This window comes from Zootoca vivipara, chromosome 7 (genome assembly GCF_963506605.1).
Source record: "Zootoca vivipara chromosome 7, rZooViv1.1, whole genome shotgun sequence".
In the NCBI taxonomy this organism is placed as follows: domain Eukaryota; kingdom Metazoa; phylum Chordata; class Lepidosauria; order Squamata; family Lacertidae; genus Zootoca; species Zootoca vivipara.
The window spans coordinates 49,143,339-49,168,410 of NC_083282.1; the positions used below are offsets into that span (position 1 = coordinate 49,143,339).

The 25,072-nt window shown below is 46.1% G+C and overlaps 2 protein-coding genes across 9 annotated transcripts in view; one reads left to right on the plus strand and one right to left on the minus strand.

The window, feature by feature from the left end:
* Positions 1-11,636, plus strand: part of INAVA (innate immunity activator) — a 29,240-nt gene extending 17,604 nt beyond the window's left edge. For 3 of the 4 annotated variants that reach the window (XM_035121937.2, XM_035121938.2, XM_035121936.2), the window contains 6 exons: positions 793-1,021; positions 2,973-3,026; positions 3,991-4,225; positions 4,771-4,944; positions 5,779-6,490; positions 9,872-11,635. In XM_035121937.2, the coding sequence (XP_034977828.2) occupies positions 793-1,021; positions 2,973-3,026; positions 3,991-4,225; positions 4,771-4,944; positions 5,779-6,490; positions 9,872-9,964 (1,497 nt within the window). In that variant the 3' untranslated portion in view covers positions 9,965-11,635. Of the gene's footprint in view, positions 1-792; positions 1,022-2,972; positions 3,027-3,990; positions 4,226-4,770; positions 4,945-5,778; positions 6,491-9,871 lie in introns of all 4 variants that reach the window. The other variant, XM_035121940.2, reaches the window with a different exon arrangement.
* A 19-nt stretch (positions 11,637-11,655) lies between these two features.
* Positions 11,656-25,072, minus strand: part of KIF21B (kinesin family member 21B) — a 72,312-nt gene continuing 58,895 nt past the window's right edge. For 2 of the 5 annotated variants that reach the window (XM_060277001.1, XM_060276998.1), the window contains 7 exons: positions 22,280-22,416; positions 21,304-21,484; positions 20,376-20,540; positions 20,014-20,131; positions 19,301-19,471; positions 17,016-17,215; positions 11,656-15,241 (listed from right to left, as the gene is read on the minus strand). In XM_060277001.1, the coding sequence (XP_060132984.1) occupies positions 15,187-15,241; positions 17,016-17,215; positions 19,301-19,471; positions 20,014-20,131; positions 20,376-20,540; positions 21,304-21,484; positions 22,280-22,416 (1,027 nt within the window). In that variant the 3' untranslated portion in view covers positions 11,656-15,186. Of the gene's footprint in view, positions 15,242-16,139; positions 16,317-17,015; positions 17,216-19,300; positions 19,472-20,013; positions 20,132-20,375; positions 20,541-21,303; positions 21,485-22,279; positions 22,417-25,072 lie in introns of those variants that run through there. The other 3 variants (XM_060276999.1, XM_060276997.1, XM_060277000.1) reach the window with 2 other exon arrangements.

Genomic DNA, 25,072 nt, shown 5'->3' on the forward strand with positions numbered 1-25,072 from the left:
TGTGAGTGAGACAGGAAGATTTAGTTCAGCCTGTGATGCCTTTCTACACTAGTTAAATGCACTGGGGTGCTCAGATGCAAAAGAAGACAGTTGGGCTCATGTGCTTTTAATAGTTGAATTGCAGCTGGTGTCATGCAAGCTACATTTACTGAGGTTCCCACTTCTATGCAGCTATTAAAAGTGCAAGAACCCTGCTATCTTTTCATCCAGCCACTCTAGAATGCACATGGAATGTAACTGGGAGATGCATGAAAGTCATACTCAATATCTGATTTGATCTACCAAAGGACGTAAGGAAGGAGCCTATGATTTATGAGTTGAAGCACCCAGCTGTCAAGAGTGCCCAAGAAATACAAGATGCTGCCTAATGCCCAATCGGACCATTGGTCCATCTAGTTCAGTATTGTCTACACCTGTGTTTCTCAAAATTGGGCCTTGGGCTGTTTTTGGACTACAATTCCCATTATCCCTGACCACTGGTCCTGCTAGCTAGGGATGATGGGAGTTGTAGTCCAAAAAACAGCTGGAGACGTAAGTTTGGGAAACCCTGGTCTATTTCAAACTGGCAGGCAGCAGACTTTCCCAGCCCTAGCTGAAGATGCTGGGAACTGAACCTAGGATCTCTTGCATGCTCTTCCACTGAGCTGTACAGCCCTTCCCCAGGCTTCTCCATTGCTATGATTTTGGATTCTGCCACTTTAGTCCTTGTGTGCCCCCTTTTGAAATGTTGGGTCGCTCCATCCTTTCCGAAGAGTTTCATAGTTTGGAATCCATGTCTGTTCTCCTCCGCAGGATCCTCTGAGCATGTTGGAGAGAGACCTAGCTCTGCAGCTGCAAATCGCTGAAGCAGCGCGATGTCTCTCCCGGGAAGAGAATCTCACCAAGCAGGTTCGGAAGCGCCGCAAAAGTGCTGTGCTGAAGGAGGAAAAGAAGCTGAAGGAGCTGGAGCAGACTGTCACAGAGTGCCGCCAGGCAGCCAGGCATTCGTCACAGCTGAGGGCCAGTGCGCCAGCCTTACAAGGTGAGCTGGAGCTCAGCATCCTACAGTGGCCTTGAGATCTATGCAAGGGCCTAGAGAGGCAGGTCTGAGAAATGGGTCCTTTGCGTGTGGTGATAATGACAATAAAAATATACAAAGGGAGGTATAGTAAAATTGTTCTTTGTGGCCCCTGTGCAGCAGGACAAAATTGAATGGTGATAAACTGAAATGAGTAAGTATCAGGAAGAGGGTTTATTAATTAAACAAAAAACCAACAACAAAACCTTGAGTTGTCAGGAAATGAAGACAGAGTCTGGGATTAAATATCTGTCCCTAGAAATCAGAAGTAGGTCAGACAGGCTTCTGACAGGCGTGGTTCAGTTGGAATTCATCCCAGTTCAAGGGAGGAAACTGACCTTTTATGGCTTCTTCCTGCCCCTGTAATCTACGCAAACTGCAGTTTTCTGTCAGCGGTTGCCAAAGTGAGCTCAATAAAGAACAGGGAGAGCCAGCTGGAGGAGGAAGCATGTAGAAACCTGCAGCGAATGACGCAAAGACCTGCAGTGCCAGATTAACCCTTAGGAAGGCGTAGAAAATTAGATAGCTCTGGATTCAAATCTCTTGGTTTTATAGGGACGTGGGGAAGTTTGCTGCATGGGGTGCAGCTGGAAATAAGCATGCAGAGGATGGCATTGTAATGCTCACTCCACCCCCCCCACCCAACCTATAGATCCTCTCTCATAAGACTACGGTAGAAACTGCAGGCACTCAATGAAGCTGGATATTGGAAGAAGAGGGACTAAGCACTTCACTTCACACAGTGCATCATTAAACTATGGAATTTGCTCCAAGAGGAGGCAGTAATGGCCCCCAGCTTGGATGGCTTTGTTAGAGGATTGGACAAATTCGTGGAGGGCAAGGCTATCTAGCCATGGTTGCTATTTTCTGTCTCTGCTGTCAGAGGCACCATGGCTCTGAATACCAGTTCCTGGGACCCACAGGTGGGCAGGCTGCTCATGTTCTAGCTTGCAGGCTTCCCTTGTGTGTCTGGTTGGCCACTGTGAGAACAGGATGCAGGACAAGGTGGACCATTAGCCACTGGAACCTGCTGGATTTGGCCAGTGGCTAATGGCCCACCTTGTCCTGCATCCAGCAGATTCCTCTTACATTCTGATGGTTCTTGCCCAGGTATTCCATTAAGGAAGCATCTGTATTGATAATAGGTCCACTGGGGTGGGTGGGTGGTTGCTTATATTCTTTGTCCAGCGGTTTTTGCGCAAGACTGCAGGAAGATGCCTGTTTGCACGTGAGAAATTGCTGCTTCCCTCCTCTGCCGCTTGCCTGAGGAATCCCACAGCTGCCCTGCTGATGGACGAGATGTCTAGGCAGAGGTCTCAGCTTCTGAATGAGGCCATCTGACGCTCCCTTCGGCCATAGAATCGCCTGGGGCAGGCAGTAAAAGAAACTCAGTGGCTGGCAGCTACATTTCAACACAGAGTTAAGCATGCTCAAGGCCTCCGAAAATCAATCAGCTTGAGGGCACTTAACTCAGCGTTGGATTATGGCCAGTTTATAGCATCCATACTGCATTTGAAGAGTGAAAGCATTTTTTAAATATTAATTCATAATTAAGTGTTTTGCCTAAGTGGGAAGAAGATTCCCAAAATGTGACTCTAAACCCCCCCCCCCCCGGATTACTATTAATTCACTGCATCAGGGAATATCTCTTTGAGGAGTTTAAGTGTGTGTGTGAATTGCAGGGCTTTGAATGATGTGGTTTGAGGCTCTGGGAATTAGCTCAGAACTAAGAAGTGTGTGAGAGAGAGAGAGAGAGAGAGAAAGAGAGGGAGAGGGAGCTTTTATTTCCCCTTTCTAGAAGCTCAGTGGGATTTATGAGCACATATTTCTAGGGAGCATCAGAGGGTTCTAATAACTGCTTGAAAATCTGATTATTGTTCCTCCTTGTCCGTGCCAATTCTTGTGTCTTCCCCAGGGTTCAGTGCCTCTGATGAGAACTTCTTGTTGGATGCTGTTGCGGTAGAAGAAGGTAAACTAGATAACTGTGATCGCTACACTGTCATTACTGTGTGCTTGTGGCTTTTCCTTCACCTAGCGTAAAGTGGTAGTTAAGCCTTTGAAGAGACAAACTGTATCTGATCACTGCTCTCTGACATCTTGTCAAGATTTGGCCTTGATTCATACCACATGACTAAGAATTAGGCCACAGCAGCCAGCTGGACTTGCAAGGCAGAGAAGAGAGTTAGTGAATGGATCTCATCTAAATTTTCAAAAGATTCAAGTACAAAGGTGACCGATAAGTGGGTCTTTTATTACTATGGATATTTGCTAAATTCAACATCCTGTTTTGGTTTAATCTAGAGATGATAAGAGTCTGTGATAAGTGATTTGGTATATTTTGAATGATATAGCCTAAACCAGTGGTTATTCATGCTTTTTAAAAATAAATAAATAAATCTATTATTAGATATCTTACTTGCCCTTTACTATAAGGTGCCAGGGTAGACTACAGCAATAAACAGTTTTGAAACAAGCAAAATAGTCACAACTATAAAACAAGAAAAGTGTAAAACAGTTAAAAACAGTTCCATACATGAAACCATTACAAACAATTCCACATATGAAAACTGTTAAAAGTAGTTCCAGTACAGATGCAGTTTGGGACAAAGTCCTCCATTTAAATGGTTTGTTGGAGCTGGAAAGTCTTCAGCAGGTGCTGAAAATACAACAGAGGGAATTCCAAGGGGCAGATTCCAGCACCCTAAAGGCCCGATTCCTGTATTGTACAGGGTCGACTCCATTACAATATGGTATTTGCAGGAGGCCCTCACCTGCAGAGTGCAGTGATCGAGTGGGTATGTAAGGGGTGAGATGATTTTTAGGTCCCCTGGTCCCAAGATGCATGGGGATTTGTACACCAGTTCCAGCACCTTGAATGTAACTCAGTAGATAATGTTGGAATGCTGCAGTTCTTTCCTTTTACTTTTCTGAAGAATCCCAAGTGTTGAGCACCTATCTTCCACCAATGCTCACAGCTTCAGCTCGCCTCCAACCCCCGCCCGGTTCTTCGGCTCAGCCTCTGCATTCTGCATTACTAGAAGGACAAACCCACTACCAAGCCACTGACGTGGAGTGCTCTCCCATCCAAAACAGCCCATGGAAAGAGACCAGTCTGGACAAGCCCTATGAAAAGCCAAAGAAATCCACTGAGCCCAGCAGTGTGCCAAGGTCAGGACCTTTCTTCTCTCTCTTTTCTTGCTCTTCTTTGGATATGCCTGTGTAGTCTTGAGATCAGCCTCTGTTAATGGTTGTTTGCATGCACGTAATGTGGAAGCTACTGTAGTGGCTGTCCGTTACTTCATTTTAAGAACAATAAGCATTGTATTGTTTTGCTGCTTTATTTTGATTGTGCAATGTTTCCGTTTTTTTATTTCCACAAATCCGCCTTAAAGTTGCTTAATTTAATAACATGAAATGGAATTGCATGTGAATCCCAGCCAATGTAGGCTTCACAATTGCATGTGGGGAAAGGGTCCTTTGAGAACCGCTGACCTAGAAACTTAGTAGCCCAATTAACTAAGCCAGAACAGCGGGCTTTGTGGACCCACTTGAGCCTTGCATTCTCTTTTTCCTCCTGTTTTTCACTCTTAGGAAAGATGAAAGGGAGGGGGATTTGACCCCTGACCAGAGCCTCTCACTCCTTTGCACACAAAGAAAGATAACAGGAATGCAGGCAGTTTCTTACTTGATGTTCTTATTGTGTTCTGTTACAGCAGTCCAGGCCTGCTGTCTCAACCATCACCCAGCCGTACCCCTCAGTCGACTGCTGAGGCATCGCCATGCCACTTTGCTCCTCCCAGGAAGCTGGAAGTAAGGAAACAGGCTGGTTCCAGTGCCCCACAGACACCAGAGTTCATGGGAAGGAGAGGACAACCTCAACTCATGAGGTACTCTATGGACTTAGGGTCAATTCATGTACTCAAGCAGGTGGGCGTGCCCTGTTGTTACCTAATCACTCTTTGAAGTTTGAACATGTCAGGCACCTTGGGGTGAGGCTATGTGTACGTTGTGCTTCTATTACCATGCCTCACAAATGCAAAATTTAAAATTCAGCGTGTTGCGAATCTCAGCTCTCAGTTATTTTTGTTACTTTTTATTTTTTTGAGGGGGGGGAAAGGGTTTTCTAGTCCTCCTGGCTGTGAAAATAGGTTTGAAGGCAAATGAGCAATGTTTGGAAAAATGTTGGAAGCTAGAGGAGGGGCAAACAGGATTTCCAGCAGTTAAGGGATGGGGCTTCAGTGCCCTGCATCATTTCATGACCCTCCTTTTCCAACTGCGTGCAGAATAAACTATACAAAGGAATCATATAATAATGCAAAGTAGCTCTAAGGAGATGGCTGTGGCAGTTGCAAGCATTTCTCCTTTCTCCTCCCCACATCTGGCACACTGTTCTCGGAGTTCTCCTGGCAATTCCTAGAGTGGTTTAACCAGTGCTGTTTTTTTCTAAACTCCTCCCTTGTTCTCTTATAATGGCAATGGCGCGCACCTGAGAGGTGCCAGCGCTGAGTTCTGGATGAAAAAAGCCCTTGATTTAACCACCAACCCTTCCTTGTAGGGAACTCTAAGAACTGTAGCTGTGTGAGGGGAAGGGGGCCCTGACTCTCAGCGCCCTGAATGAACTACACCTCCCATAATCCTTAGGGGGAAGTGCTTCAAAGCTGTTAAGGTGGGCATTGCGAGCTCCTGATAGATGGCCTCAACTCTCTCCTTCTGGTCTCCAGGGTGTGTTCATCCCGGGAAGGCTTCGAGTCCCGCGGAAGAAGCGCATTGCCAAGGCGGCGTCCCACCTACTATACTGTCACTGTCCCCGAGTACTGCTTCTCTGTGCCCAAGGCCAACCCAGCCGCCAAGCCCACCTACCACTCCGCCTCAGAAGACAGCAATTCGGATGTCTCCAGCATCTCCTACACCACTTCTGCCGGCAGCAGCAGCCCCGACATCTCCTTCCTGAAGCCAAGCTCCTCGGTCCCCGCGGAGGAGCCCCTGCAGCCATTCCAGAACCAGACCTGCAAGGGGAATGGACCCGAATACCACTGCCAGTGCCCTCAGAAGCTGCTCTCACCTCTGGGCTATGGACTGGAATATGACAACCACCTGCCAGCTGGGCGGGAGCTCGGGCACAGCCGGCCGCCCTTCCTGTCTGTAAGCTCCGCCCATTTTGCCTACAAGGAGGAGGCGGTGCCTGTGCGGTTCCACCGGTCGGTTGTTTCCCACAGCAGGGTGGTGCGCACCCCGTCTCTGAAGGACTGCTCCCCGATGGGCCCCCGAGTCCTCTCCAAGTCGGCCGTGACAGAAGAGCTAAAATCGTGGCACGAACGGACTCGGCTGCGTAATGCGCGGCCACATTCCCTGGACAGACAAGGGGCCTTTCGCATGCGCAGCGGGCCTGGCCGAGAGTTGCGCCCTTCCTGTTCCATGGGGCAGCAAATTCAGGTGAGGATCTTTGGGCAGGAAGGTGTATTGGGGAGACAGGAGCCAGCCTCCTTTTTTTACTGTTTCTGCAAGAGTTTCCTTAATATTCCAGCTAGACCTGATTAAGGAGAACATGCTAATGTGCCATGTTCATAGATAAGCTCATTTCCTATAAACAAAGTAGTGTAGAAACCTCTTAACGGGTGTGGGGAATCGAATCTGCAGCCCCCAGGTGTTAATGGGACTCCAACTCCCATCAGCCCCAGCCAGCAGGGCTAATAGTCGGCATGATGGGGTTGCTAGACTACAGGTTTCCATTCCTTTACAGGCTGGGCACACAAGGAATTGAAAGCTCTGTGTGTGCACCCATGTGTATAGGAAATATGGAGGAAGGCTTTCACTGAGTACCAGCAGATCTGTAGAAGCATGCTATACTGCTGCCTCCTATAAGTGGAAGGCAGGTGCCTCTCAGGTGGGATTCACCTTGCTGCTCAGGTTGTTATGTTTCTTTTCAGTTTTTTGCAGCCTGCTACGGCTTCCAAAATGTCTTGCATATTCGTGGGCAAAAGCTGCTATTTTGGCACACCACCAGAATGTGTGTTGGTTGAAGCATTATCCGCTCATGGCAACCAAGAGACACAGCCTGCTCTCCATGAGTTGGAGAGCCATCCATGGGCTCAGGAAAAAGCAGCTTGACTGCTGTTGCCTCACATAGGCACACTGCACTGCTGGGCCTTTTTGCAGCTCATGGGCTTGGGGGGGGGGGGCAGCACTGGAAAAACATACACAGCTAGTGGGTTTGGCTGCTGCTTTTGTGCTATTTTCTAGCAATGTTGTAAAAAGCTTTTTCTTAGAAGTGCATTTACAGGTCCACTGAAAGCACTATGCTTTGGAACAGACATTTGGCACAGCCCTACGACTAATTAGAAGTTAAACACAAATGAATGCAACACTACCACAAATTCAATTTAAAGTAATAAGATAGTGCTTTGGGATGGATTGGGATGGGGACTTGAGAACAGAAGACCATGGGAGGGGTGCCTAAGCCTTTTCCCAAGGGGCATTCAGCTGCTTAAAATCACCACCCCAGTTTCAGATGTTTGTTTGCACCGAGAGCTGTTTGAGTGTTCCAAATTACTCATGAAGAGGAGTCTTCTGGCTCAGAGCCTATAAGAGTTGTGTCATGTTTGTGGCAGAGGGGAAATTTCCAAGTTCTCTGCCCAGGTAATTTAAAAAATATTAGAGTTGTATCCAGTGTTAATCCTACTCAGGAGTAGACCCATTGAAGCTACTGGACAAGATTAACAGGCTCCTTAATGGTGGTGGGTCAACTCTAAGTAGGACTAGCATTGAATACAAGACATTAAGTAGTATCCACTTCCTTGAACCTCAGTAAAGTCCAGTAGTCCTTCAGCTTTTTCTAGTTCTTGGTTCTGAAAGTGAGATGAGCGCCACACCCCATAGTCGCCTTTGACTTAACTGTCCACAGGTCCTTTACTGTATTTTTTACCTGTATACTTGTTGGGCAGTTTGTTAGATAGGAAAAGGTTATGTTCCTGCTCCTTTGTTCTGATGGTTGGTGACAACAGCATTGCCTTCTGGCAACTCTGCGCACTGTTCCTTGAGAAATACAGTCAGTGACAGGAATTCTGAATGATATGAATCCTGGTGGGGTTGTTTTTTGTCGCTTGGAGAATTATGTTCTTTAGATGTGCAAAACTGTTGCACAATGAAGCACAGTTCTCTCCTCCTTGGGCATCTCCCTCGCCTGCAGCACAAGGCAGAAGCCCACAACCATGCGAGCAAGAGCTTGCCCTTGGATTCCTCCCATCCTCTTCAATGCGTGCCTCCCCTCACCTGGAAACAGAGCTGTGAAATTTTAATCAGACAACTCTGTGCTGTGCTAGGGAGCATTCGCAGGAGCAAGAGAAAACAGCGACCATACATTGCATGTTACATGTTTGTCTAAACCAGGCATCCCCAAACTTCGGCCCTCCAGATGTGTTTTTTACAATTCCCATCATCCCTGACCACTGGTCCTGTTAGCTAGGGATCATGGGAGTTGTAGGCCAAAACATCTGGAGGGCCGAAGTTTGGCGATGCCTGCTCTAAACCATCTTCAGCACAAGGAAACCACAATGGAGCATCAGATAAATCCCTGGCAATTCTATGCCCATCAGTTGGGGCACATGTGCATTTTCTGGTAGTTTTATTTGTGAGTCCTAGAGGCCAGTTGCAGATAAAGGATTACGCTTGTTTCCAAACCTCCTTTGGCCAGTTCATTTAAATCTATGGTCCCCATTCAGGAGATAAGAGATAGGGGAGCTTTACTCACCTAACAAGGAGGAGCCATGAGGACAATCTCCTTGTAAACCATTGGTTGAAATAGACTCCAGTCCACAAAAGCTCATTATTTTATTAAGTCTTTAAGATGCCAGTTTGCTGCAACAGACTAAAATAGCCACCCCTCTGAGAGTGAGCTCAGACTCTCAAGTTTGCAAGTGGGTGTTCCTCTGGAAATGCCTGTGAATAAAATAATGGGTAGAAACCGTGGAAGCTTCACGTTGATTAATAGAAGCTGTTTTGGTTTTGTACCCATGCATAGCAATATAAATATAAGAAGCTTCTTTGTAGTCAGTTAGACCACCTTATGCCAATATTGCTACTTTTAAGAGCCTCTTCCTCAGCCAAAGCCTCTTTTAGTCCTTCTTAATGCATGAAGCTATGGCAAGCTCTATTTGTTTGCCTGCAGGGGCTCAGCTTTTTCCGTGAATTCTTTAGGATGCTCTAGAAAACTAATTTGTTTTACAGCAGGGATGGGGAGCTTGTGGTCTTCCATTTGTTGTTGGACTACAAGACCCATCATCTCTGATCATTGGCCATGCCTGCTGGGGCTGCTGGGAGTCCCAGCCTCTTTGGAAAAGCCACAGGTGGCACAACCCTGCTGAAAAGTGCCAGATCACCACCTTTCCAAGATTCTTTATGTGGTGGCATTTTCTCTTCCGAGCAATCTAAATCATGAGTTGAAAGGGACCCCAGGGGTCCTCTAGTCCAACCCCCAAAGGTGAAAGAATGAATGGTAATCATGGCTGGAAAACATCACAGCATTTTAAAGACTCTTAGTTTAATGGCACTGAATGGCAAGAATAGGAAAGATTGCCCTGGAAACTTTATTTTTACACTGTGCTTAATGATGGGAGAGGAATTGATTTTATAGGCATGGAGAAACATAATGGGTTGCATTTCCCTGAGGCAATCAGGATAGGAAGTGACCATCAGCTGTAACAAATGCTTTTGTGTTTGATGAAGGAAATTGTATTTGGTGGTAGTGGGGTTGCTACTACTGGGGAGGTGTGCTGGTGCGACAGTTCCATTAAGAGCCTCCTTTTTTTAACCTTCCAGGTTCCCCGTGTCCATATCCTGAAACGGTCTCCTGAGGGAGCCCCTGTGCAGGTCTACGTGCCAGAAAATGGAGAAATCATTACTCAGGTGTAGAGACTGCTGAATCACCTTGACTTCTTGCAATTCGGCAATGTCAGCAGGCTGGCTGCCTAGACCGGCCTGTCTCCCCATTCCAGGTTGGAAAGACGAGGCTTTGTGTCAAACTTTGGCGTGTTCTTCGACCAGCTGATCCTGCTATATTAAAGAGAACACTTTGGGGGCTATTCTGCAACCTATGTCAGACTATATAGCTCAGTCTCTTCCTTTGTTCCCATGATGAACTGATGCAATAGACTACTGCAACAGACAGCTGGGTTTCCTGTCCTGTGTGGAATACAGAGCACAGCAAGATCCCGCACCCCTCTTAACTAGTGTTTGCTTGTCTGCCTATTTATTCATGTCTGTCTGTCTGGTGGAAAGATCTTGGGAGCTGGCTGTAGGTTATGAAAGCAAGAACTTGATCACTTTTTATAGCTTTTCAGAACAGAGCCAAGCCTGACTACATGAATTTTCTTTCCCCCACAGAAGTAGAATCTACCTGCCCTCACAAGTGCTAGAGCTGGAGCCTCTGTTGTTTTCCTTATTCTTGCATAAAGTAATGTGATGCAGCAAACAGGTTCTTAAAAGGGGCCCTTTTCATCTATCTTCTCTATCTTTGAATGAAACCCATCACTTCGTGGAAGGGGTTTCTCATTATACAAGCATGTCACAAGGAACTGAGAGTGACTGTTTGGTCTCAGCCCAGAACCTTTTCAACTTACAAGTCATGGCAAAAAAAATGGGCACAAGCCTTTGTGCTAGAAATGTCACTTAAGAAAAGTGGATTCTCTGGATGCCAGGTTTGTACTTAATTTGTTGTGCAATCCTGGACTGGACAAAGACAAGATGTTTTGCTTAACCTCTGCTACTTACTTTGGGGTCTTTTCTAAGTACAATACCATCTCTTTAATACTGGTCTTTGCTTCTGGGGTAACCTAGGGATGTGAAAGCACTAATTATGGTATCATGATCAAGTGTGTGTGGTATTTGCAACCAACACTGTTCTTAATATTAACTTATTTGTACAAGGTTTGCCAGTGGAGGGAGAGGGAATATGTATGATGTGCATCTATGAAAGTTACCTGGACTCAGCTCAAAACAGTGTTAAATCTACCTGAACATTTTTATATTGAATAGGATGCCTTTTCTGAGTCCTTGTGTGTTCTAATCCTTGTGAGTCATCATTTGGGAATTGCCTCTGCTTTAATTACTGTATATTCCTGCGTATAAGACTACTTTTTAACCCAGGAAAATCTTCTCTAAAGTCAGGGGTCATCTTATACGCTGGGTCGTATTTCTTATACGGCGAGTATATCCCAAACTCTACATTTTAACTGGAAAAGTTGGGGGTCGTCTTATATGCCCAGTCGTCTTATACGCCAGAATATACGGGTACTTCTTTAGAAACAGTGGAAAACCAATGTTTTGTTGTTGCCCCAAAGTGTGCTGTAATTAAGTACAGAAAAGGCAAAAAGCCAGATCATGAAGATATAGTTATCAGATGACACTTAAATTCTGGCCAGGCTCGTTGCTTCTGGGTTTGTTGTTTGTTGTTTTTAACTTCCTAGATCAGAGCCACTTGCTCATACCTATATCAATATCCATTTCCTCATCAGCTCAATCTTCGTACCACTGAAAGAGCCTTTTGAACTTACACTTAATGGCCTGTTTTATTTTTATTAAAAAAGAATTATTCTCAGATCTTGTTTTGATGCTTATTTATTAAGAGGAGGAACAAACACATTCATTGGAAAACCATGTACAGCGGGAGCTTTAAATAACTTACACTATTTACATAGCGGTATAAAATAATTACACACCTTATCATGTACACACGCGCACACACATACATACGTGTGACCATTTTGCCTGATGGTACAAAACCCCCAAAGAAGCCCTGATCTCACACGCCAGCCTTGAGGGGGAGAAAACACTTTTCAGGGCAAGAAAAGGCACCTGTCAATTGAAACATGATTATATATGTATACATAAACCAAGAGGTGGAGCAAACGGGCCTATGGTGTTTATGCACCTTAGGGGGGGCTGTCTTTCACCCCAGTTCCTTTCTTGGAATGCAGGCGTGGTGCATGTTATCCTACCACTAGGAGGCCTATTGCTGAAGCAAAGCCTTAAGAACACCAGGAAAACCTGGCAGAGATTTTCCCAGGGCTGCTGGATGAATCAAGCAGGTTGTGCAAACCCACTTTTGAGTCTCGTTAATGACAGTGCCCTCTTAATGAACATGCACATTTACTCCCAAGGGCTACTCAAAGCAGACCAGGTTTTCAGCTTGGTTATTCTGACCCTTCCCACCGTGTGCTTCACGTAACTGTTCAGAGGAGGTAAAATGGCTCTCTTGGTTTGCACTCAATTTCAGTTGAAGGGTTTTGCACTTTGTCACGTCACTTGGATCAGGACTATTAAAAAATAAAGAGAGAGGGGGGTAGCTTCTTCAATATGAGAAAATATAATCCCATACCTAAAAAGCTAGCAATAGCACTGAGGCACATGGGACTATATGGCAATATGGTCAATAATTTAACAGTTAAGCAGAGTGCCGTCGGGCACAGTGCTTTCAGGTATATCAAGTAATACTTTACAAGACATTTCATATTTCTTGTACTAAACAGACTTCCTCCAAGTAAGAATGGAGGAAGTTTTAGGTGAACTGTGTGCAGCTAATTCACAATGTATTCCTAGAATATATTTTTTTTACAGGCAACTACATTCACAAGTGGACTACAAGCTTCTGAAAGTATCGGGCAAGATAGCTCGTGTAGCCATGTGAAGGCGTGAGGATTGTGCTGATTTCATTACCGATGGAAGATGGTCCCTCTTCCAAGGCTTGAATCACTTGGACCTCTCTGTTATTCTCAGTTGAGAATGCTAAGTCGCGAGAAGACTGCAAAGGACACAATGATTCAATAAATAATCAGTCTTAACATTTAAGAAGGGCTTATTAAAATTGGTGCTGCTGGTGGACACAGTACAAGCTGTGAGCTTGAATGTAAATCAGACAACAGCAAAGGCAAAGCAAGGAACACACTTGCTTTCACCTTGCCTTCATCACACTTTTGGGACTTAGGGGGTCAGTGGTAATGTGCGTTCCCCAGACTAATTCAAGTTTTATTAACATAAAAAACCCCCAAAGAGTAGAACTAGACACCTTGGACCATGAGGTAGGTTAACTCAAAACAAGCCTTCACCCTTTTAAAATTTCACTCATGCGCGTGCACATACACACACCCCTCTCCCTCCTGCTCCCCCACCCCCCAAATAATGCACAAGACAATACACAGAACCTTTTGAACACCCATACGGAATTACAGTACAACAACCTACTCCCAATGGAAGAATCTGCAGCTTCACTGCATGGAGTGGATGAAGTTCACACCCAAGCCCAGTTTATTAGAGCAGAAGACTCTTATAAACCAGAGGGCAGACCTGTGGAATGATCCACCAGTGTGCTGCTTACCCCAAGTCTGCTGGCTGAGGCATGAACTTGGTCCTTGGGTAGGAGAGCACAATGCATGTCAAACGTTCATTTATGCCACATATTAACAGCCAAGGGAGGAAACGAAGGTTTTGAGTCTGTGACTCTCCAGTGAGGGCTGGGACAGCCCTGCTGTGTTACGCACAAACAGAAAGCGTCATCTCTTGCAAAGTGATGCTCACAGAGGGTCCATGAGAACACTTAAATGGGTTGAAACTCCACCAGTGAAAGTTCAAGTTGATTGAAGCACAGAGAGAAGCTTCTCCTGCTTATTCGTGGCAGAGTCTATTATAAAGACATGAGTATTGACGTGAACGGATTCCAAGCAGGTGTAAGTAAACAGGTGGTGGGGCAAGACTAAGAGGGCAAGTCTCATCATCCCACATCTGGGGAAATGTGAACACAGGAATGCATCACCACACGCTTGTTCAAGTGTTTCTTACCCTGTTAAAAATCTAAAGAAAAAACGCACACATTTCTGTTCCAATACTTAAAGGGTCCTTTCTCCGTCTGAGGGGAGAGAGTCAGTTTCTGCTGCCATTATTATTTTCTCTTATTGGAACAGGACAACGTAAACAGCTTCACAAATTGAAATAATGCATGTTTTTCCTCAGGCTGCCTGAGAAGACTTTCCCAGGGAAAATCCAAAAACATATTCCAGTAGCTCACATCTTTTTTTCCTGGGATATCTAGCACTATGAAAAAGGGGAACGGCATTACAATTTCAAGTCTGAAGCTGGAATACAGAAAGCAACCATTCTTCCAAACTAACAGAAATCTTGATTCCACAGCTGAAGAAAAAGTGATAATCCAAATCCTATATTATCCATCACCCATTTGACAGGCCTCACTTACACAGTAGAGATTTTTCTTTTTTATGTTCTCTCGGTAGGGCTCTAGCATTTGAAAATGAAAACCTTTGGCGATTCTACTTTTGGAGTGAAAACTGAGAAATATCACATGTGCTTAACATTTAAAAAAAGGTGGCTTAATTTTTCCACCCACCCTTTCCCCCTTCAGAAAATAACACACACATACACACAGCCCATCAGTGGTGGAAGTAAGAGAAAGGAAGCCAGCACATTAACACTCATGAAAGATCTAACTAGAACAAGAAATACCCTCTAAAACACAACTATCAGCTATGCCGGAAACACATACAGGAAGCAGCTGGCCTGTTTAGATTTCCTCTGGTCAGTTTCACTGTTAAGCTTTGAAGGAATGCCATAAACAGGGCACAGGTGACCATAGGAGTCTATGGGTATGGATCGCTCAGGCGTTATGGAGTGAGGAATGAGGTTTCTTGCATCTTTCCTTGATAACCCCCCTTGGCCTATGAACACCTAAAACCACCTATTTTGCAGAGCTTCTCACATAGCTTTGGGGGGGGGGTGTTCCTGTTTGGGTGGCATGTGGATTCTGATGGGAGAAATGCTCTCAGATGCCTCAGCTTTGTTTCACAGTTCAGCGTCATTGCAAAATCCTACCAAGCAAAGAGACATGGAGCATGGAAACTGGAAAGGAAAGAAGGCTCCCTCGCACCATCCAACCAACTCACTCACTGGGGCACATGGTACCAAAAAGCCAGGGTGCCATCTTTTCCTGAAGCCCTGAGTGTGTGAGATTCTGGCAGGAAGCTAAGTACGTCCTACCCTTGCAAGCCAGGCTCAACAAGAGCACCACATCTTGTCTTCTCATGACCTCCACCACAGTCACCATGTCCAAGTAGTTCCCCAGGTTCTATCTAGGTTGTGCTGTTCAGTAGCTTCCTTGCACTCCAGAGTTTCACTGTCCAGTCACTGGGGAATGAAGAGGAAAAGGTGGGAATATGACATTTAGAAAGTCAAGAACAAAACACTGAACAAGCTCAGATAAAGGGGAAACGGAGGTGCAAACCACAGATTACATAAATAACATGCTTGTAAAAAGTGTGCTTAGTAGATAGGTGACTTTTATTTTGAAGGATAAGCAGCCACATGGGCTCACAATCTGGACCACACTACTTAATCTTGGCACTGTGCTGATTTCCCACCCAAAATCCTTCCTCTCCTGCCTCTCACTCTCTTGCAATGCCCAAGGATACCATGAAGGCGCATGGGCTACTCCAGAACAAATGTCCTGTTTAAAACAAGAGAGAAAGAATTCAAACATCTTCACTTACTGCAAAACCAGAATTCAAATTGGGACCTGCCTTGGGGAGTTGTACCCCCCCACCCCCTACACAATCCCCATTGACATTCACACACACAAAACACACACATACACACAATTTTATTTGTATGCCACCTTTCCACAGTTCAAACCATGCTCAAGGTGGCTTACAACATGAAAGGAAATGCGTAACAACAACGTAACAAAATTAGTCATAAACAATAAAGAAAACATTAACAAACACACAATCAAACTGAACAGTTTCCACATAAATCACGCCAACCCTAAAGAGAGGTTAGCTTCATTGATTTCAGTGGGACAGGCTTCCAAGTGAAGCATGCAGCCTTAATAATGCAACCAAGCAGGCATGTCAAGGAGGAAAGTGAGATGGGGTTGTTGTTGTTTTTGCATGCCCACTTTGGAGGTGAACTGGGAAGTAATGTCTCCCTTGGAAAACACCTCCACTTACTGCCCTAAAGGGAAAGAAAAGCAAGTAAGCATTGCATACCGTTAAGAAGCAGCTGAGATCAGCTCGCAGAGAAAGGGGTTAGGGACGAGAAAGAGGGGAAGGGGGAACACAGCAAGAAAAAGTGAGCAGGGGAGTAGAGAAGACAGGAGGAGGGTCAAGGCAGACTGGTAGCACGGCCCTTGATGGCAAGGACGCGTCGTGGAAGGCAGGGGGTGAGCCCAGGCACGTAATTCCATAACTTTACCCGGCAGTCACTGTGGCACATAGAAACAGAGAAGAGAGACAGAGAGAGGAAGAGAGAAAAGGAAAAAAGAAACATGGTCGGAAAAGAGGAGATTAGAGACTCCAAAGGGGAAGAGAGTGAGTGGTGGGGCCTGGGTTGCCCTCCCTGGGGAAGCCCTCTTGCCAAGTCTTTGGCCCTTGCTCTGCCAGAATCTCCATGGGACCGTGATGGGTTACCAAGAGTCCCCGAGGCTCAGTTCAGTTCGCGAATGCTGGGACAAACCAGCTTGTTTTGCCTCAGTTGAGGAGCTATGTCCTTAGGTCCTAATCACTGGCTACTACAGCAAGGCACCCTTTCGTAAGGGGCAGTGCCAGAAATCTACCTTAGGTGCAAACAAGGAAGCACCATGCAGAATCTCGCTGGAGATGTGATGAGGAAGAGGTGAACTAAAGAACCATGAAAAAGCCGTTCCTTGGTCTCAAGGATGCACAGTAAGCAACTCTGGGAGATCCCATGGTGTTGTGATGGACACCACTGCACTATGGCTCTGTGAGCAGGGCAGCCACAGAAGCAATGGCTTCCTCTGGCTCCTCCGTCAACCAGGCACTTGGGCCCGTAACCAGCCCATCTCTGGTGGCACCTCATTTTCTTGAGCAGCTTGACTACACATGATGGGATACAGCGGGCAAAGAATTCATGGTAAAGAGAAGCCCTTGCCCTCAACACTCACCTGGAAGCTGTGAATATGTGCTTAGAATTGGTGCAGATGGCATTGATGGGGCTGTCGTGCCCCTTGATGTCCCCAACGGGGGTGAAGTTATCAACATTCCAGACCTTCACTGTCCCACCACGGCAGGCACTCAGCAGCATGGGCCGGCTAGGCACAAAGGCCAACGCACAAACCCAGTCTTTGTGTGCATTGGGGATTTGCTAGAAACAGGAGTCACAACGAGCTGAGTTAGCAAGGGCCTGTTGCCACACCCCAAAAACTTTTCCACCCACGGATTTCTGAATGAGATGACTTGGGAGTTAAAACAAAGCACAAGGGAGTGGACTAGATACTAAAGAAGAACTGGAATAACACTGCCATTCATTGTAGGTGTTGGTTGTGCCATAAAAATAATGCCACCATGCCATTTATTTGCCCTGAAGGTTATGGCACAGTGGCAGTTAAAACCCAATTGGCCCACACACCAGTCTTGCAAATGCAGGGGAATTATTTCATTGGGCTTGTTCCTAATAATGCAAACAGTCTTAAAATGAGGACACCCAGCTGACACACCTCAGAAACCTGAACAAATGTTTGCAGATCGATATCACCACCTGGAATTGAGGCTAAGTTTGAAATGGGGAACTGGCTATGCAAAAGCAAGGCCACACACTTGAAAACTGTGAACACTGCAGCAATATGGGTTTTCACAAGAGGAGAATTTTGCATGAGCAGGGCCGACCCTTTCCACAGGGATTCCAATCCTTAACTAAGCCAGGACAACTTCCTTCCTTTGGTTCTTATGTGACACATTTGGCAAAGACGGAAGTTACTGGATTGCACACAGAATGGATGCTGGCCTGGCCTTCCCACAGCTCTTGCTAATGGCCACCCATTATAGGACCCACACAGAGGCTTGGAAGATTAGGAGAACATCAGAGGTACTTGTCCTCTATAAGCAGTCTTATCCATTTAACTCTAAAATAGTGCACCAAAGGGCATAGATCAGCAGTGGAATATCTGTGGCCTGCTTGATGTTTTTAGACCCCCAACTCCCATTGGCACCAGTCAGCATGCCCAATTTGTGCTTGTTACCAGTAGTAAACTAGATAACCAAGTCAAGGACCACTAAATAGCTGGAATAATGAATGATACGACACATAGGCAATAAATAAGACCCCCAACAAGACTGTGAGGGCCAATGTTGTTTGACTGCTGAGAAAATATACAATGGAAAAATTATCTTATTAAAGGAAGATAGTAGGATTCTTTTACAACTGTTTCCCCTAATCTGGTAGCCCTAAACATCTGGAGGGCACCAGGTTCTACAAGATACCGCCAGCAAGTCAATGCTCCAAAAATTTGGTCCTTGCTCACTGTCTCTCTAGAACAGGCATCCCCAAACTGCGGCCCTCCAGATGTTTTGGCCTACAACTCCCATGATCCCTAGCTAACAGGACCAGTGGTCAGGGATGATGGGAATTCTAATCTAAAACATCTGGAGGGCCGAAGTTTGGTGGTGCCTGCTCTAGAACAGGCATCCCCAAACTTCGGCCCTCCAGATGTTTTGGACTACAATTCCCATCTTCCCCGATCACTGGTCCTTTTAGCTAGGGATCATGGGAGTTGTAGGCCAAAACATCTGGAGGGCCGCAGTTTGGGGATGCCTGCTCTAGAATAACCACCTTGCTTTTTCCAAGAGGCCTACTGAGCTCAATACAATCATGGCTGGTACACATATGCAGAGGTCATACTTGCTGCAAATAAATTTAATGTGTATGGGGTATGTGCATCTAAAATTTCCACTGACTTCATGGTCCGCCCCCTTCAGGGATGTCAGCATGGGGCCCAGGGGCGTAGGAAGGGGGAGGCCGCCCCAGTACCACTCCGGGAGGGGTGACAAGATGGTCCCTGCCGTCCCCCAGCTGTAGAGCGACCAAGGGCACATGCAGTCTGTATGGGCGTCGCTTGTGCACTGTCCATACGGGCTGCCGAGCATGTGCAGTCCGTACAGGATGCCGCTCACGCAGCAGCCTGTATGGTCGCCATGCGAGAGGCGTCTGTACAGGCTGCCACACATGCACACTCCGTACGGGATGCCGCACATGCGCAGTCCGTATGGGCTGTGCCGCCCCGGGTGCCAGAGAGGGTTCCTCCGCCACTGATGGGGCCTTCTTACCCCTGCACTACAGGAGGAATTTATGCACCAACTGTATATTGACACCCTCAGCACAATTCACACCACACAAATGGTATACCGCCTCTCTCTTTGAAAACCCAGCATCCTTCCCTCTCATCCTTCATACCTGGATGAGCTCCTGCTGGTCCAGGTCCCATTTCTTGATGCCATTGTCCCTGGAGCCGCTGAAGAGAACATCTCCCTGAATAGCTAGGCACTCAATGCCATCATAATGTGGGGGTTCAAAGTTGTGAGTGGGGCCGATGTTCCCAACAACGCCTTCTGCAATCTCGAACATCTGTGAAATGAGAAGTTGCAAAATAAGAACCCACAGCCGAGGTTAAACTTGCAGTTAACCCTGGGCTCAGTGTCCCCTGCCTTCAGAAAAGTAGGCATTGTGCTAGATAGTCCTATAGCTTTCCCTGCTCCAGAGTTACTCTTAAAAATAAGGGAATGGATTCAACCAATGAGTCTTGCTAGTGGAAGGCTGTGCAATGACTTCTACTGGTGAAACAGGGCTTTTCTCCCCCTTCTCTGCCCATGCACCCCACCCAATTGACTTGATTGGGGAGAATAGCCCCCAGAATGGCATATGGTGGGAGGAGAGGAGGACTCATTCCCTCTAGCAAGCTGAAATCCTTGCACTGATGGAACAACTGACATAGTGCTACTCTGAACAAAATGTCTGGAAATTGAAGTATGTATTAGGGGGGGAAGGGGGTTAGCCTTGAGTATTTTGTAAAGACAGGAGACACAGACAGTTGGGCTGCCAAAGAGGGGAGGGGACTAAGGATGCTTTCAACAGTGCACTCAGCAAAACGTAATTATTATGTCCAATACCTTGACATAGTGATCTTTAGATCCTGTGATGACCAGGTCATGGTTGCTTGCAGTCCTGTTCACCGTGAGACACATCACTGGTCCAATATGGCCTGTCAGCTTCCCAATGGGTTGCAACCTAGTCAAAAAAGCGGAAAAGGTAGTGTTGAGAAATTAACAGCAGGAAGACTCACCCCTAGGCTAAATGCTTCCCAAGTAATGCCCAAATACTAAATGTATTCATAAATGGGTTCAGTTCCAAGTGCTTCAGTTTGGGTAATTGAGAAGTTTAGGTCATGGCAACAGTCTCTTGCCATTCTCTTCTGGGCATTTTTGCAGATTTCCAAACAGTTTGGAATTGTAGGCAGTTCGCCCCCTCTCACCTGTTTAGCTCCCAGATGCGGACAGAATTGCCAGTGGCTGCATAGAGCATGGTGCCTGTGGGGTTAAGTGCAATCTGGTTGATCTGGTGCTCTCCTTGCACGCTGGTGACAGTGCGGGTGGAGGTCCCAGCACAGGCATCCCCGGCAATCACCTGGCCTGATGAACTAATAGAGGGAGAGAAAGAGAATTGAAGGGGAGTCTCACAGAAGCAGGAATGGAGTTCATCTGCAGGGCAAGAAGGAGACTGCAGATTTGCCTTTGCCTTTTGGAGGAGGCTACTCAGACAAAAGCAGCTCCAAAATAAAGAGCTAGAAAGGGTTCAACTCCATGAGGGCCAGGAACAGCAATATGTTTTCAAACCCACAGATCGCCTGGAAGGAATTATTCCTCAGAGGAACAGTTCTAGCAGATTGAAAGGAGAGCCTACTGAGGGTTTGTCACAGGATTAGACCTGGTGTGCCATTTTTCATTCTTAAGAATAGTCAGTGCAGGAGCTCCTTGATTGGGACAGTCCTGATGTGACTTTGCTATGTTCGTCCTTGCACATAGGACTAAGCATGAGACAAATGACATGCATAATTTGGCCTGTAGATGTTGGAGGAAGAAAGTTTGGTGGGTAGAGAGATGGCGCTGTGTCAAGGCAAAGGAGCTGTGCCTTGTGGAGCATTGCATATCACTGCAAAACAGGACATAGCAAGCAGGTGAGGAGCACCTGCATATACAATGCTATCCAAACATCAGCAATCAGAAGCAGCTTGTGGGATCTCACTGTTCTTATGCCGCAATGGATGATTTGGTACAACGTTGTGTGACCATGGAGAGCAATGGCTTATGCTCTTAAACCCCACTTCGTTAAACCTTACAAGGCCACAAAGGAAGCTTCGAAAAACTCAAAAGAAGCAAAACAGAAAGCTGCCAAGTACTTACGTGAGGGTGCGAATACACTTTGCAGAATCCCGGATGTCCCACACTTTGATGTAAGAGGTAGAGACTGTGAACACCAGGCCAGAGTGGTTACTGTACTTTATGGAAACCACATTGTTTGGGTGGCCTTTCAAGGAGGCAATTTCCTGGCCAGTTACCAAGTTCCACATTTTGCAACTCCGATCTTTGGAAAGAAGAGAGAACTTCAGTTGTGCCAGCAGTGCCCTAGTTTCCCATCTGAGAGCAGAAACCCCCACTCTCTCCTAAGCAACAACATATTTCTTCAGTGATTCTAAAATGTGACTAATATTTTAAAATGTGAACATACAGCAGATAAGATGGAAAGCAGCCGGTTTTAATACAAATTTGAAAGGTTCAGCAGTTGCAGAAGTTTTTCCCCCCTGGGGACAGCCATTGTCTTTATAGACATCCTTAACTTTTTTGCCACCCACTGCATTTATTGGAAAGAGACATGACACTTGTTATGCCCATGTTTGTGAGCAGGCACAGACATGCTTGACTTGCCACAGAAAATAGTGGGAGTGTAATATATCTAGAGGGCACTTGTCACATGATATACCATATAGATGGAGCCTGCTCAAAACTGTCTCCATGCAGCGGCTACTCCACATGCACTTTAATGTCACTGCTTGCAGGGGCAGGGAGAATGGCTGTCCCAATTGCAGCCATGGGGGCAGCTTTGTTCAGTCAACCATGTCCCTGGGGTGATGCAGCTACAACATGACACAGAGTCCTTCAAACAGAGGTAGTGGGGCAGGGGGGAAGGTTGCTGGGCAACTTGCTTCAGCAGCAAAAGGTAATAGTATACTTATTCTTCCACCATCCCTGAAAATGCTTAATTTTTCACCATTTCTGAACACTGCTGGAAAAGCTCCAATCAGAACTTCTGGCCCACTGTTCATTCACGCCAGGCTTAAGCCACCAAAAGCAGCTCCTACCCCCTCTCTCAAACACACACCTTTGGATCCAGAGAACAACAATTCATCTGTAGCATCCAGGCACAGGACAGGCTTGGTGTGTCCTTCTGCCACAGAGATGCATTGCAGTGGAGCTGTCCGGGCACTCCTGGACCCTCCCACAGGGTTGATAATGCCCCTTGCATGGGAGAAAAAGAGAAATGCTTTGAGAGACGGTTCCTGCAGCTGCAGCAATCAGGCATCCTTAGAGTAACCTCTCATGCACCTGGGAATCACACTGCTCAGGAGACACTGGCGTGCCAGAAGGACCAGACCCACATTAAGCTTAAAAAAAAGAAGGTGGGGGAGCGACAGGCAGGCAAGCACATGCAGAATCAAGCTGAAGAGTATGTCACAAAGTTCTGGTCAGAAACATATTCAAGTTACAGGAAGGGTGAGATGCTCCATCATTGGTTATATACTGGTGTCAGTATTATGATGAAAGCTGATCCACTCAAATGCTCTTCAAATGTTTTCTCCCCAAGAGGCAAAATCGGTAAGAGCAGGGCTACAGGACACATGCTCAGGCCTCTTTCCGAGCACAATTCAAAGTGCTGGTGCTGACCATTAAAGCCTTAAACAGCCTTGGCCCTGTATACCTCAGATGTCGAGGAATTAAACAGTGATTTGACTTTTAGAAGACATCTGAAGGCCGCCCTGTATCAGGAAGTTTTTAATGCTTGATGTTTAATTGTGTTTTTATATTATGTTGGAAGCTGCCCATAGTAGGTGGGGTGTAAATAAACTATTTGTTGTTGTTATATTAAAGCCAACTAATGTTTTGTGTATTGATAGAAGTTCTTAATGGAATTGAAAACTGCAATGCACAGCCTTGAGCGCCAGAATGTGTGTATTTACATACAGGCTCTCCTCTAGCTTTGAATGGGAACATAGGAAGCTGATTTATGTTATTAATCCATCCAGCTCAGAACACTGACTGAAGGTGCTTCACCAGAGTTTCAGGCAGGAGTATTTGCCAGCTTCACCTGGAGGTATCATTGAACATGGAACCTGATGCATGGAGGGGCAGCCCCTTCCCCATCAACAGCTCCAAGTTACTGCATTTGCTGCTTTGTTTCTGAAAGATTATTCCAAATTTCAGCCTCCAGCTTTCTTTGTGCAAGATCAAGGTGCAATGTAACTAATATAGTTTTGTTATTGCATGCCAAGAGAGGCACTGGCCCTTTGTAAGTAACAAAAATCTCCTTTATTTTTTGCTCTGAAATGAACACATGGGTCAAATGATTGCAATTATTTTAATAATCCACTTGGTCCCCTCTAGCATCATGTCATGTTGTTCTAGACCTATAAACTTTGTAACTTTGACAACTCAAACCCCGCTTCTCCAGAATGTCTCCATCTGAGTCGGGCATGAAATCAGTGCACCACCTTGTGGTCAACATGGAGAGACTTCAAACCTTCCCAGCAACAAGCTTTGTAACAGCTCTGAAAGTTGGCAGCAGTTTCTTATTTGAATACATGGGGTCACCAAGACACATGAAGTATATAAAAAAGGAATGGAGCCCCCTCCCCCCAAAATAAATCACATAACAGTGAGCTAGAGGCTTGAGCACATCTGTCAGGGGGAGCCTCCCCCCGTCATCCTGACCCGCACTTCGCCCAGCGATAGTACGAGCAGTGAGTCAGGAGAAGGGAATGAGGAATGGAGTAGAATGGAGGGAGGGCTCAGTGAGGCGTCTGAGCCCTGGCTATGCTCTGGGGAACAGAGCGGGCAGGAGGGGCTCAGAGATGCTTCAGAGCCTTGGCACCGCTCTGGTCGAGGGACAGCAAATGAGGAGTTCAGCGAGACCTCTCCTTCTGGCGCCTGAATTGAGGCGCACACCCACACATAGGGCTAAGGGGCGGCGTTTCGGGGTGCCCAGGCTTTTATGCTGGCCCCGAAGCAGACGGGAGCCATTGCCGGATTCTGAAAGTGACTAGATGGTCATGTTTTCTGCTATCTCTGCACTGTAAATAGTATGCACAATAAAACTCTTAAAGACAGTGCGGACTGGAGCGTCTTTACTCGAGAGTAGCTGCAACAACCCCCTGACAACATCACACAAAACTTTTCTCCTAGATAAAAGTTGAGAGGTGGTGGTGTACAATACTATTAAAATACATATCAAATATAGAAATGTAATGCAGTGAAAAAGTAGGGCAGAATCAAAGTGATAATATACTGAGACCAAGCTCCAGCCTGGGAGTACAAGTGAGTTTTAAAAAGATGCCTGATCAGCATCGATAGGGGCACTCACCTAAACTTGGAGGGAAAGTGGTTCTATAATAAGGGTGCCACTGCGGAAAAGGCCCTCCCGTTCTAATGGGCACTACCTGTACTTCAAAAGGCTGCAGCACAACCTCATCAGACAATTGTACTGATTATGCAGGGTAGCCTTTGCTGGGGCTGAAGGGAGTGGTAGCCCTAAACACCAGGAGGACCCTAGTTTGGCAAAGGCTGGTGGTAGGTCAATAGGGAGAAAAGGTGATTCCTCGGGTATTCTAGTCCCAAGTTGTTCACGGATTTATGAGTCATGCTAAAATCTTAAACTTGGTCCAGTAGTTTATTGCCATTTTCAAAAAGTACGTACTCTTAGTTATTAGGACAGAAATAAACATGACAGATTACATTTCTCTTACACATGTGCACCCCCCCCCCATCTTCAGTGGGGTTGGCTAATGTCTTGAAAGTTTATTTTACACCCAGGAATAAGGGAAAGGCATTGCCGCTTGCTGGAGTATCGCTTTAACACGAAATCCAGTGACCAGGATCAGCATTCAGGACCTCCCAAGTA